The following is a 13,527-nucleotide window of genomic DNA, read 5'->3' on the forward strand; positions in this document are numbered from 1 at the left end:
GTAAAATACAATCGTAAAGACTATTTTTCTGTAGAAGTTCCTAGTCTGATACCTTTAGTTACACTGAATAGAGCACTGCAGTGCAGATAGATCCACTGGCGTCTCCGTAGTAAGATGCTGCTGAGGGGAAGAGTGTTGTAGTAATGGTCAAACTGTAACTGCCAGTGCAAAAAAAAAGTGTGATTTACGAAAAATGTTTCTTATTTTACTGTTCAGAATACGAAGTGATGACCAACTGGGATTTGTGCCCAAAGCACATTTAAGTTTAGGTTCTCTGCAGCACTTCATAAATCACTGTTTTCAATCCATTCATCCAATTGACTTTATATAAAAACACGTTTCAATACATTAGCAGTGACAATAGAGATCATTAAACCGTTCAGGTGACGTTAAACAGCTCCCGCTGGTACGAAGGCAGCCCCCACCCCTGCAGCGGGTCTGTACAGCCGGAGTTCGGAAGCGGTCGAGCAGCAGGGCCACGGCAGCACCTCCCGAGCGCTGGTGCCCAGTGCCGCGCTGTCTGTGGGAGCCTTCAGGAGAGCCTGTTTCTGGGTCTGCCACCAGCTCCCAGGCCTTGAGCAAGAGCTGAAGACTGAGGCTCAATCTCCTGTTTTGGCATAAGCAAGCTACTTTCCTAGCTCTTGTGAGGAGGTCGGGGGGGTGGGGGTGGTCACAATAATTTTGAGATTCTCTGATTCGAAGGGGAACATAAGGAAATTCACAACACTGAAGCAAAATCTGACCGGTGATGACTCACACTGGAGCGCTAAAGGGACAGGTACTTTGCAAGCCAGCGGTCACTTGACCTCTTCATCTGTTCTTTACATTTGGTGCTGGGAAAGGACGGCTCGCTGCAGGAGGCGAGGGCTGGAGCACCACTGGCAGAGAAGGCTGGGGAAACCCTCAGACTACATAATCCAGTCATTTGTGTTGCTTTGAGCAGGAGGCACACGAGCAATCCCTGTGCTGGTGATTCTGCTAATTTACTGCTTGCACTGCAGGGGCACATCACCCTCAACCCAACCAGCAGATCACCCTGACCAGTATATATGCAAAATGGTTTAGTCAGTTTAAAAAAAAAAATAAAAAATCACATGAACGTGACGTTTATTTCTCCAGCAGAACCTGTTTCTTTCACAGTCTTTCAGTTGCTTCTTTTCTGAACAGTGAAGTCTTTATTTCAGACATCTACCTATAGAGAATAAGCTGGTTTTTTGAAAGGATACATTTAAAGATGAAAACTGAGGCTTGAATAATTTAGCATACAAATTACACAGATATAAAAGTTCTCATTCATTGTCTTAACTTACTGTTTATTTTTGTACAGAATTCATTATGTTATACATCTAAGACTTAGTATATTGTATAAATATCTTGGGTGTGATGTATATACATATTCAGTGTTATAGATTCAGCAATTAATGTATGCATTTCACAATACACTATAGTGTATTTCAATGTAGTGCACATGATTTAGATTTCAGAAAAGAGCACATCTGCTATGAAAAATAGGTATTTCATTCATAGGGTACTCTACCTTGAAATACAGCGGTTTTCCATTAAAGAATGGACTGTTCGTACTGTGTCATATGGCTGTAAGATTTTCTTGTACATTCCCCAACATGAATTAAGAAACAGCAGCAGCTCAAAACGTTAACCTATGTGGTTCTACATCAAGAGGCGAGCAGGGCACTGGTTTCCCAAGTTCTTAAACGAGAAAGCAGGCGTGGACAAGCCACGTGAAGCTGGGTGTTAGGGCCAAATGAAATACAGAGTTCTGCACAGACGAGGACTGCAAGCTCTCGCTTCTCCAATCCCTGCATGCCAGTGCTGAGCTGCCATCAATCACTCAGCTCCGGTTACAAGAGCTGCGGGGCTGGCATCAGCTTTACTCGCAAATTCCCCATCTGCCATTAATCCACTTGCTGCTGACAGAATTTCTCCTGGGTGTCTCCTGGTATATGTATTGATACTACATACTGTCTTTCCTCGATGGTGGGAGAGAAACTCGCTCACAACATCTCTATACATGCCATAAGTAAAATGTGCTGCTTGTTCAGTCTTAAATTACGGGTGCTGCTTTCCTGGGCACCTACTGAAGCATAATTCTAACTAATCTGTCAGTGTAGTCTCTCTTTTCTTTTTTAGGCAATTCTAGTTTCCTGCATTCATACATATGTACATACGTACATATTGTGCCTTTCAATCATTTGGCTACCTTTGCTTTGTAATCACAAAAGCAAAGATTTTTATCAATGTATAAATGCTGTTCGTTTAACAGCAAAGCAGAATATTATGTATTCCATGAATAAAAGACTTTATTTTAAAAGAGTCATTTACCACATTTAAAACAAAATTTAGGTGAATCAGAAAATTGTGAGTTTAAAAAATAACTTTAAATTAAATTTACTTGCAGTGTGTCATCATTTTGAAACTAAAACATGAGATATTTCATTTAAAAAGGACTGATCAACTCAGAACTGTATCTTGCATCAAATCTGTATAAATTATTTTCCTTTCAATTTTGTGAGAAGTAGCATAAGTGCTTAAACCCGCACAAATCCGGAACAACTCCACTTTATTGGTGTTATCCCAGTTTTACTGAAAATAGAATTCTCTCTTCCCATCTCTCTTGTTTTTCGTATTGCCATTTTTCCATGTCAGAACTTTCATGTTACAACATGTGATGTAAAACAAAAAGAAAGGTTACATGAATACGCAGTTGAAGATTTTTTCTCCCCCTACTGCCAGATTTGGGGACGGGTCTTTTTGTGGGTGGCTGTAGCCAGTCCCATTGTTTAGCTGCCTGCTCCCCAGTAGCGGCTGCACTCCCTTCTAATGGGCTGTACTTGTAATTTGACTTTGGGATAGACATGTGTATGATGCTTATGACTGCAAAAGTCATGACTCTAAGAAACCCCACATTCAGCCACCGAGCCACCTAAGAACTTGAAGAACATACTGAAGAACATCACGAGCCCACTGACAGATGCTGCACCGAGCTAAGGCTCCACCATCCCACGGCGAATAGAGCACAGCCCCTAGCTACATGTCAGTTCCTACTCCAGAGTCTGGATTAGACATGGTCAGTCAAACAGCAGAATGGCAGCATTTCTGGTCCAACACCAACAGTCCTGGAACCCTGCATTTATAACTGTCTGCCGCAGTAATATCGGAAAGCACAGGGGCTTGCAAGCCACACCGCAAGTAAGCGCTGACAAAGCCTGAGGTCTCTTTGGTGGCTTCTTGCAGTCGTCACACACATATGCAGGCATCTACATATCCTTCCTCCACACACTAGCGTGCAGCCTGAATGTACAGCCGCTTGTACGTACTGTGGACAACCAGGGATTCAGCCTGAGGTACAAGTTCAGGGACACAACAGTATGAGGGTGGAGAAGCACTCTAACTCAGCGATCCTCAGGCTTTCAAGCTGTAGCCCTTGAAGGGAATATTCCTCAACAAGTAGATAAAGCTGTTGCCTTCTGCTACCTATGGACGTGTCAGAGGAGCAGCTAAGCGCACCTGTAAGCCCCTCGGCACTCGGTGTGCATGTGGGGCACAGATCAGGTGTGGAGTTGAGCATCTGCTGGTGTACCTAGCAAAACTGGGGCCACAGTGAAAAAGCATGTCATGGAGTCTAGTATGCTGCTGGGAGATCACTTTCACTGCTAAACAGGTGGCTCTGCATTCATGAAAACAGCTGTGCTGTTGCCCTCTGCAGGTACCATCAGCAAGCTGTTTCTTCTGATTTCAAGACTAAATTTATTTGTAGTTGATCTAGACTCATTACTCTTGTGCAAACAATACGCTTGGTTTACAGTTGGGCCAAGTACAAAATAACATGTTGGGAAGAGATGTTACATTCCAAAAAGGCATTTTTATGTTACTAGTAATAAGGATCATAGTAGGAATTAATATTTCCTTATGTGGTCTAGATAATTTAAAGAGGCGAGAACATTTGTTAAACAGCCCAAGATTTCATCTGAGGCACAAGTGCTGCACCTCTTATGAAACAGAAGCATCTCAGCGGTCTATTATTTTATCTACTTAAAATTAGATTATAACAGATGCCATTCCTTGATTATGCAGTTCAGTGCCAGGAAACATAAGTCTCTAATCACTTATATAAGCCTGGTGTCCTCACTTTCTAGTCTCACCATTTAAATTTTTATATTTTACAGCAGTTATACTAGACATATTGCCAGTTGTGGATTAGGACCCAAATGTAGAATTTCCCATAGTTATGGTTGTCTGGTCTCTTCTAGTATCAGAACTGTATTATAAATTTCAAATCCTACCTTGATCTACCTAAAAGATGGGAACTACAATACATAAGGCAGTTGTAATTTGGATCTTGTGTTTATTGCACAGGATCCATCACAAGAACATGTGCTTTATTGTTTTTGTTACGTATTATGCAGACTCAGGTTTTTTTCTAACTGTAATTTTCAACTTATTTCAGTCATCTTTCAGTAAAAAAAACATACATGTAATGCATATGACACGCATATGAAATGGTAGCTTTGAATCTCCAGCATGTTTTCCTTGTTAAAATTGGGAACAGTCACTTTATAATGTGCCCAGTCCGTCTTTTCTTTCCTTCTTCCTTTTTTAATGTAAAGTTTTTGTCTTTAAGAGGTGTTTTAGACATGGTCTGGGGCATTAGCTATTGAGGGGCATGAGCTGTTGGGCATGGACTTTTTTGTCCTGCTAAACTCTGCCATTAATGTATTAATTTCTACAGAGTAACAGGGACTCCAAGCCTTTGCTTATTTGCTAGGAAATTTCCTTCCTATTCTGTGCATTTCAACACTGGACTTTCTCATTCTGATAATTACGTGTATCGTCAACCAAGCTGCTGTTTCAGCAAAGCATTTTCCTTTGAAGTATGTGCTGGTTTGTTGCAGGTTACTTTTTTGTGTTAGCAATGACAAAAGTAAACCCAGGGGTACTCTTTGATTTTTATTTTCCAGGGTTTATTATTGTATTTACAGTTCCCTGTAAGAAGAAACAACCCTTTCCCAATAAGACTTCTAATACCTTTCTATGTTTCAAATACTAACGACCCATGTACCCATACGGAAGGGAGAAGCATAATCAGTGATGAAGGAGGTATCTCTAGGGGCCGATGCAGATGAATAGAAAACTTAAATCATTATAAATATTACCATACTACACTTTGGTGCAACCAAAAAAAACCCCTTCAAAGAAAATATTTAATATCCCTAAGTCAAATAAAATTCATAAACAATAAGAAAAGCAATTAACCACATGGGGGTTTTTATATCTGTAAAAAATAATAAGACTACTTGGCTGCATTGCACATAGGCAATAAAATTAGGTTCATTCAGATCCCTTTCAATGTAAGCCTCGTTTCGGGCTGTAAGCAAGAAATGTCCACTGTGCTTTACAAAGGACGACAACTAGAAAAATCAATGCAAACAAATATCCCTTTCTTTTCTGATTTACCATTTATCATGAGAGATGACAAACAAATGAAGTCTCCTCTGAGTCTGAGCGTAGTTGTATTAGCATTTTGCTAGTACCAGGCAGTATACAAAAACAGCCATCATGTGACACCTCCAACACCTACAGGTAGCTGTTTTAGGGGCACATCCTGGTTTGTGGTGAAACAGGTTTAACTCAGCCAGCCTCTTGCACCTGCTCAGTGATATCAGGTTATCATCTCGGTAACTCCAAGGTTGGACTGTCTTGTTCCTATTGCTGACTGGACTGACTGCTCCACCATCCATAAACAGAAGGCATAAAGGTGATTACAAACATAAGAAAGTAGTTTTACATATTGTCTTGCAGTCTTTCCATATAGTCCCTCAGTTCCTTGGAATCACCAAGATTCATATCTTGGCATACCCATTTAATATTATCATCACTGTCAAATAGAATTGAGTTGGTGTAGGGGCCTCCGTCCTCCGGCAGTATTGTTGTGTATGAAGTGAACTTTACTCGCTTCTGCTTTGGCCCAGAAGGATTTATAGGTTCACTTTTAACTTCTTTTTCACAAAGGTACTCAGAAGATCTGAGGATATGATTATGAAGAGTCTTCTGAGAACTCCCATTAAGGAGAAAGTTGCTTTCTTCAAACTGCATTCCTCTGTCAATCATGGTAGTGCACTCCTCTGATGGGAGTGAAATGTCAACTGGGTTTTCCAGCAGTTCAACCTCATTTCCAAGCCAGACCCAGTCATGGGAATGGGGGATGTTGCCTTGCTCACTCACAGCAAACCTTTTATGCCTGTACTTCCAAGCAAATGCCACGCAGTTAATCAAAAAGACCAAGATTGCTAAGCAGAAAACACACAGTAGGGCATACATGCCAATCTCCAAATCTGTTAATCCTCTTGAAGTCAATGTGAGATCACTGGGACTGTTTTCTCCTGGTATTTCTACTTGCGCAGGGAAACCTGTGAAGGCAGTTGGGTTATTTTGGAGCTGGCCATCCTCCAGGGACTCCTGATCAATAGGAGATACGAAAGTTGTGCTTTTGTTTGCATTGTCCTCAAGACTGGACATGTCTTCATGGTTTTTGGACCATTCTTGTGCAGTCCTCTCTTGTTCTGCAGGTTTCTCTATAGAATTGCTTGCATGGCTTTTAAAATCCCTATCTACATCATCAATGTCATTAATGCTTCCTTTTTGGTCAGAATCTTTTTGACCGAACTTCACTTTGACACTTGCTTTCCCAACAGCCAGAATGCTCTTCCGCTTAGTCTTCTGACATGGCTCACTGATGACCATTTCAATTTTAATCAAAGGTCCTTGCCCATCCCCTTCCGCCACCACCCCAGGCCATTTGGACTGAAGGCTTTGGTGTGCAGACACTACCATCTCATCCAGTGAAGTGATGGTGATCGAGAAGTCCTTGGAGTCATAGATATCTAACGGCGTCACTGACCCGTCACTGAACAAAATCCAAGCACTGACTATGGCTTCCTGGGGGGAGAGAGGAAGAGAAAACATCATGCAAAAGGTAAGAGAGTACATATCAGACACTCAGTTGTCTAAGTCTGTCTGACATTGGCGAAATAATTACATGCTTCGGTTTATTTTGTTAAAAAAAAAAAGAAAACCGAAATGTCTCCTCTGCTTCCCATTTTCTTCTTGCAGATTTGTGTTCTCTAGACCACTTAGGCATTTAGCTCATCTTCAGGAACTATCAAATACATGGTCAACTAAATTTAATAAAAGGTGCTGACAAAAAAAAAATTGACAATTCTTTTTGCAGTCGGAAGTGAGAAGCCTCTTTTGAGGGTCCCCATGGTGAAAATAATCGTATTTCTAAAGTCCTGGTTAATTAATTTTATATAGGCTGTATAATGGGGAATTTCTGTATTTAATACAACGTGCAGAGCTGTTCTGTGTCGGAATGGTGATCCCATTCAGCCCATCGAAACGAACGAGGTTAACAACACATCTTAATGCAATATTTTAAATTTTCTGTCATGCTTTCAAATATACAAGATTATGAGAAATATAAAAAAGTGATTGTAGTCCTTTCTGGGAACTAGAGAAACACTCACAAAACCACCATTTTTAAGGATGTTTTGACCAAAACAGTTTGTGTTCTTACTGAAAATTGCTAGTGCTAAAAAGATAGTTATAGTTTCTCTAGTGATACAGAGCCTTAATTCTATAATAAATACAATAAAAAAGATATATGTACTTTCTTCTGTGGTCTCATCAAAAGCTATTTAACTCCTCAGATTACATGGTTCAAACTAAGCACAAACTCACCAGATTTCAGCAATGCAGATCACAAAAAATTCTGTACCTGCAGCCAAAAAGGTCCTTTTGGCTGAACCGACTTCGTGAGAACATTAAGGCATGGGGTTTTGACCTCTGCTGACATAGCTAAGCCGTATTTTCCCACAGAAAAAGTGCCTTGAGTGGCACGTACATGCTTTGTACGGCATTACGCATGCACAGACATGTCCATCACTGTCCCTGCGCTGCACAGGTCTCCAAACTAGTTCTGAAGGGTTTAATGGTCAGCCTGGATGGCTGTTTGCACCTGTAGGAGCTGGTCAGTAAGGTGAACCGCCTTTACTGTGTGAAGTTACTGCTTTTCACAAAGCCATACATTATATGTGCTGTCTAAAATTTACAGCAAGTAGCTTTTCCCTAGCTTCTGACAAAGCACAGTAAACAAATAAATTCATTCTATACACTGTTTTGGATCATACCTGTTTCGGAGTATGCAGGATATCGTATGCAGAGGTGGTAGAAACGAGAGCTCTCTTATTTCCTTTGCTGATTTGTAAGGAGAGGGACAAGCCCGAAACCAGTTGTACTCCTAGATCTGTAATGGTTACACGGTCATCTAGAACTATCACAGTCTTCTCTGCCAAGATGGAATCGGAAAGAGGTGACAGAACCTTGAAAGAGAAAGCAGATGCCTTGCTTGAAACAGCAGCTAACTGGGTTGTAAAACAAGATTAGATTCTAATCGGCATAACACTCTGGATTAATCTCGGGTTTGTCACGTCCATGTATAAGCTATAATTGATGTTTCCTCCAAGACATTACACATTACAATTCATTTGCTGCTAAATTACTTTATTTACAAAAATAATTTAATAAAACAACCAATCACTTCAAAACTGCAGCTTCATCTCAACAATGGAGTACAGATTAAATTAAGTGGATTTGGTTTAAAGAAAAAAAAAGTAATTTTTGTGTGGTCTATAAAACTTCCTATGAATGCAGTACAGCACAAGACATAGTGTGAGACACTGATTAATGCTGAAACTCAATAAAGGAATAAATCAGTGTCCAAAGCCTGGCTGATAGGAACTTGGCCCGATGCCTTTATAGGGACAGAGGACCTGAATGAAATGAGAGTGAGATTTGCAAAAGGACTTCGAAAATCTCACTGGGTGCCTGTCTGCATCTTTCAGTGCTGAAACAGCCCTGTCAGTTTGCTCTAAGACCTTGTTTCTAACATGCTCCAAAGGAGACAGTCATCTTTCTACTGATGCCAGAAACAGCTGGTTGAAGCCCAAAGTACTTGAGGTGCGATTTGTCAAAACTAACATGAGACATCTACAGTGTAGCTACCTGCATTGGAGCTAGCTGCCTTCTGCTCCTTTACAGTCACGGCAGAGAAAGAGACATTTTAAGGGCAGAAATCCCTCGACCTCTGTGTGATGTTTGTTTCAGGCTGAAAGGAGCTGAGCCCTAGAAGTACCTGTTTCTTTGTGTTGACTACAAAGGAAACTTAGTGTGACTGGAACATTACAGATGCCTTCAGCTAATAAGAAGAACCACACTACTTGTATTCCGTTAGTTTGATTAAGAAATGAAGTTAGATAAAGACACTAGTGGTGAACATGAACACTGAACGATTTCTGAAGATTACTTTTGTGTCCATTTTTCGTGTTTCATTCTGTGAACATAAATGGACTAATTTTTCAAAGACATTTAAGCATATAAAGATGCATGTAGATCTTTGGGAAGATTTCCTGACAGTTAGGTTCACTTAAACTAAGAGCAGCTAGTTGTGTGCATCATGTAACCTGTTTCACTGCTCAGAAAATCTCACTGTGTTGCTAGTCACTTTGACATGGATAAATCCCTTCAGACGTTTCACCTGAAGGTATTTTATGGAAGTGACAAATAGTAAAAATGAAAACCCGTTCTAACTTCCTTTTATGTTTAGCATGTAATTTTTTCCAGCTTGTTCTTTTCTGAGAGCAATTAATTTTATAAGCTAACTAGCTATCATGTGTGTGCATCCAGAACTCCCTCTACAGAAGCTGCAGATACACCTTAGGCTGTACCTGGACTGTGGTGATGCCAGGCTCACGACCAACCAGAACTCGGCCGTCTTGAAGCTTAGCAATCTTGGGTTCTTCTACTTTCATGAAATCAGTCACAAGGTCAGTGATGTCAAACTGCCACTCAGAGCCTAGCATATAGGTCAAGTGGCCTCCAAACTCAGAGGATTCAGCTACAAACTGTGTGAGGACTCGCACCATGGCGTGCTGATACTGGAGGGTGCAACCTCTTCCTTTTTTCTCATCATCCTCTTCATCCTCACTGTCTCGCGTAGGCCTGTAAGTAGATGCAGGTTTGTTATCTGCATTGCCATGATCTCCCTACAACACCGCAGAGCTTCAGCGGGATGGTATCTTCAATTCGATTAATGCTATCATCACCTGCTGCTGTGTGAGAAACAGGAAGCCAGATTTTGGATGTGTAGGTTACTAAATCTGGGTGAGATGCTTGTACAGCTTTTTTGTGCTGTACAATTTAAAACCTACTGTCACTTCTGTTAGTGAATTCTTCTTTTGAGTGGGATTTCCCAGCAACTTGAAAACATGTCTGCCATTGGCGAGATTTCAGTGAAACCACTGCTTGTTCACCGTGCCGCCAACTGGCAGTCAAATCTTGCAGAGGGCTAAGGAAAGCAGCATGAAACATTTATGAGAGGGCAGTTCTGGAACAAACTCCTGCAGGAGCTCAGCAGGGATGGGAGCAGATGTTTCAGCATCTTTGCCTCCACCTTTGCCCATAACATTCGTATCATTTTGCTCATCTCTTCAAAACTGTTGTAACACATTCAGGATTCCCTGCTTAGGTAATGCCACCCCACCTCATCCCACATCTCTCTCTGATAGGTTCACTAAACCCTCTGCATTTGAGAAATATACCATGATTTCACCTTAAATCTCATACAGCTCCCGCAAGTGTCTGGTATATTGGGTCATGTAAGGACCGCCTGGGGCTTCCAAAAAGCCAAACGAGGCCCTGAAGTTACCACGCAGGACATCAGCTACTCAGATGTACCAGCACCAGGCCAGACTGTTGAAACTGCCGCTCACCCCACAGAAATAACTGCAGCATTAGACACATTTTATTTAACATTTTCTAACTACCTGTCCCCCTTGCAAAATATAACCCGTGACAATATCACAGCTTTCCATAAACCTTATATAAGGCGTCCGAGTAATTGGTACATGACAGCAGTGCTGTCACACCTCACAGAATTTTGTCTGGTTTAAAATCCAGCTTCCTATCAATTCTTTTTTTTTTTTTGCTATTGTTTATTCTTTGGCACAGATACGTGGATCCTCTTATCTCTTTCATGTCAGGTATTAAGCACTAGGTGGTCACACTTTTACTCATTATGCCCCCATGCTGTGGCATTCATCGCTCAGAAATAATTTGCCTTTTTCCTTTACTTATGTTGAGCCTGAAGCCAGCTCTATAGCAAGGGTGGGAAATGCAGGGTAAGCCTCTTATTCTTCACAGTGTTTTAGGAAGTAGTTTTGTGTTTACTGTGTTCCTTTATCTTCTCCTTTGAAATATCAGCTATGAAAAACTATTATAAAACAGAATTGCTTTTGTTATAAATTGTTTTATGACAAAGTTGGCAAACAGCGAGCTGAAAACGTATCTAGGAAAAGCCCTTATGCTCTTCAAAATGATAGAAAGTCCTGGTGTTACAGAATCTAATACACTGGAAATACATTTTCAATGCATCAGTTGTTAGCTGCATATGTATATTTACCCTCAAGTAAATGGTATTTGGTACAGCCTTTTTAGTTTTGTGTGTGTAGAACAACAGTGCCCATCATTAGTCGCTGAATGACACATCATTGAATAACCACTGAATAGTTAAGAAAAAAATAGGATCCTAAAATAGGATTTCCATTATACAAAGAAATTAGTCTTATAGAATTAAACTAGCTGCATATTTCAGGGAACTTTTCAACTGTCTCTCCTTCCCAATACAAGTGTCAATCTGGACTATGAGCTGAAGCCAGCCAGTCAGCAAAACAGCCGCAAGGAAAGTACTAGAAGGGGGATATTCATGGAGCGTACGTGGCCCATGCCTGTTTAGATTGCTTTTGGCTTTATAATGCTATAAAAGAGTTTATGAACTCCTTAACGTTCCCACTTCCAATTTATTCCTGTATTCTGACTCTCTTCAGCTCATCTGTACCATAACCCAGCTCTGAATAATCTCATACTTCGGGAAAATCAAGTTTAGCTCTGAGATTTCAGGATTTAGCCCTCTTTTAGTAATACAGACAGTAACGGTAGCATCTGTGCAGAATTGGAGAACAGCATCCAGCAACTATTCAGGTAAGAAGTTCTTACAGGATTTGGGGAAAAAGAGCCACGGAAGCAGTGGGAACCAGTTTTCTTATGGGAAACGAGACACAGAACCAGTGTTCCATGGCTGAAGAAGAAAAACGTTCACATGTCCAACATTCACATGGACTTAAATTTTTTTTACAGAACTGTTTTCTGTTTCTGTTACATAACCACATGTTTTTCTCAAATCCCACGTGTTGCTGTTATTCATTTTTTTTTCTGTGCTTATTTATTTCTATTTTCACTGTTTAAAACTTTAGACTACTGGACCATTCAAGAGGAAATACATTCAAAACAACTTTGAGAAAGAATTTTTCAACCCTAGTCCCACGCGGCTCAGCAATGTGAGTTGTGGGAAGAACAACCAGAGATCAGGAGTGTTGCACAAGAGCAGCAAGGGAGCACTCCTGCCCTCACCGCCAGGCTTTGGACTCTAGGGGCAGCCAGCAATACCAACCGAAAAAAGATGATCTGAGTCCAGTTCTTTCCTTGGGGTAGCTCTCACAAACAAAGGTAAGGGCTCCATTTCATTACAAAAACATTTATAGGTGTTTGTGTCTGTATATTTCTCCTTAGAAGTACGTGGTCTCTATTGCATGCAAATGTGGCACATCAGAAAATCTCTAGCCCACGGAACAGGCAAGGCACTTTCTTATGTAAGGGCAAAGCAAAAAGCAAGGTGTTTGAACTTTCAGTACAAGCCTTGCAAATCTGATTTACCAGGTACCAACTCAAGTCCTTTTTTTTTCTAAACACATGATATCCATTTCCACTTCAAAGCCACATACCCACGATTCAGTCAGTAAAGTCCATTTCAGTCTTTTGTCTCCATGGGCCCAACAAAATATTTGAGATCCGTTGAATTGCACAGTTCCCCCTGGACTCTTAAACTTCTTGTTACAGTGTTTTCAAGAGGCTTAAAATCCCTCATTAAGCAGTGAGCTCTTTTCTTTTTAAGCCATGTCTTCATGAATATAAGCTATTGCTGCATATTGTGCTTTTTTTCCCCTTGGTCATCTTCAAGGTTAGCTCTGGGTATCTCTCAGAATCCTTCTTATCCTATTTCTTGCTGTTTGGCAAACTTGCTTGGAAAATTTTTGGCTTTTCTGGAGTGAACCAAGGTTGTCAGAATTACATTTAATTCACATTTCACACAGAGAAAGCCTTTGCCAGAGAGATGAGTTAAAACAGCAGCCCTGTTACAAGGGTGCCTGCTAGCACTCATCTAATCAGCGATCTGTCGACTTCATATTACAGACACTGTCTGTGAGCAGTTTCAGTGTGCCTCCTTCAATCTGCACCACTCTCAAACCAGGCATCAATTTCTTGGGCCAGATGCTAATTTTCTCTTAAAAAACCTCTAAAGAAATCAGTTTTGCTGGTTTTGAATTTAAAAGAGTCATG

At 40.8% G+C, this 13,527-nt stretch overlaps 1 protein-coding gene across 2 annotated transcripts in view; it reads right to left on the minus strand.

Annotated features, from left to right (window-relative positions):
• Positions 1-371: 371 nt before the first annotated feature.
• Positions 372-13,527, minus strand: part of LOC104327596 (transmembrane protein 132B) — a 259,693-nt gene continuing 246,537 nt past the window's right edge. Inside the window, exons 7-9 of one of the 2 annotated variants that reach the window (XM_075434871.1) lie at positions 9,996-10,074; positions 8,205-8,396; positions 372-6,954 (exon numbers count right to left, since the gene is read on the minus strand). In XM_075434871.1, the coding sequence (XP_075290986.1) occupies positions 5,800-6,954; positions 8,205-8,396; positions 9,996-10,074 (1,426 nt within the window). In that variant the 3' untranslated portion in view covers positions 372-5,799. Of the gene's footprint in view, positions 6,955-8,204; positions 8,397-9,800; positions 10,075-13,527 lie in introns of both variants that reach the window. The other variant, XM_075434869.1, reaches the window with a different exon arrangement.

Source organism: Opisthocomus hoazin, chromosome 13 (assembly GCF_030867145.1).
Source record: "Opisthocomus hoazin isolate bOpiHoa1 chromosome 13, bOpiHoa1.hap1, whole genome shotgun sequence".
In the NCBI taxonomy this organism is placed as follows: domain Eukaryota; kingdom Metazoa; phylum Chordata; class Aves; order Opisthocomiformes; family Opisthocomidae; genus Opisthocomus; species Opisthocomus hoazin.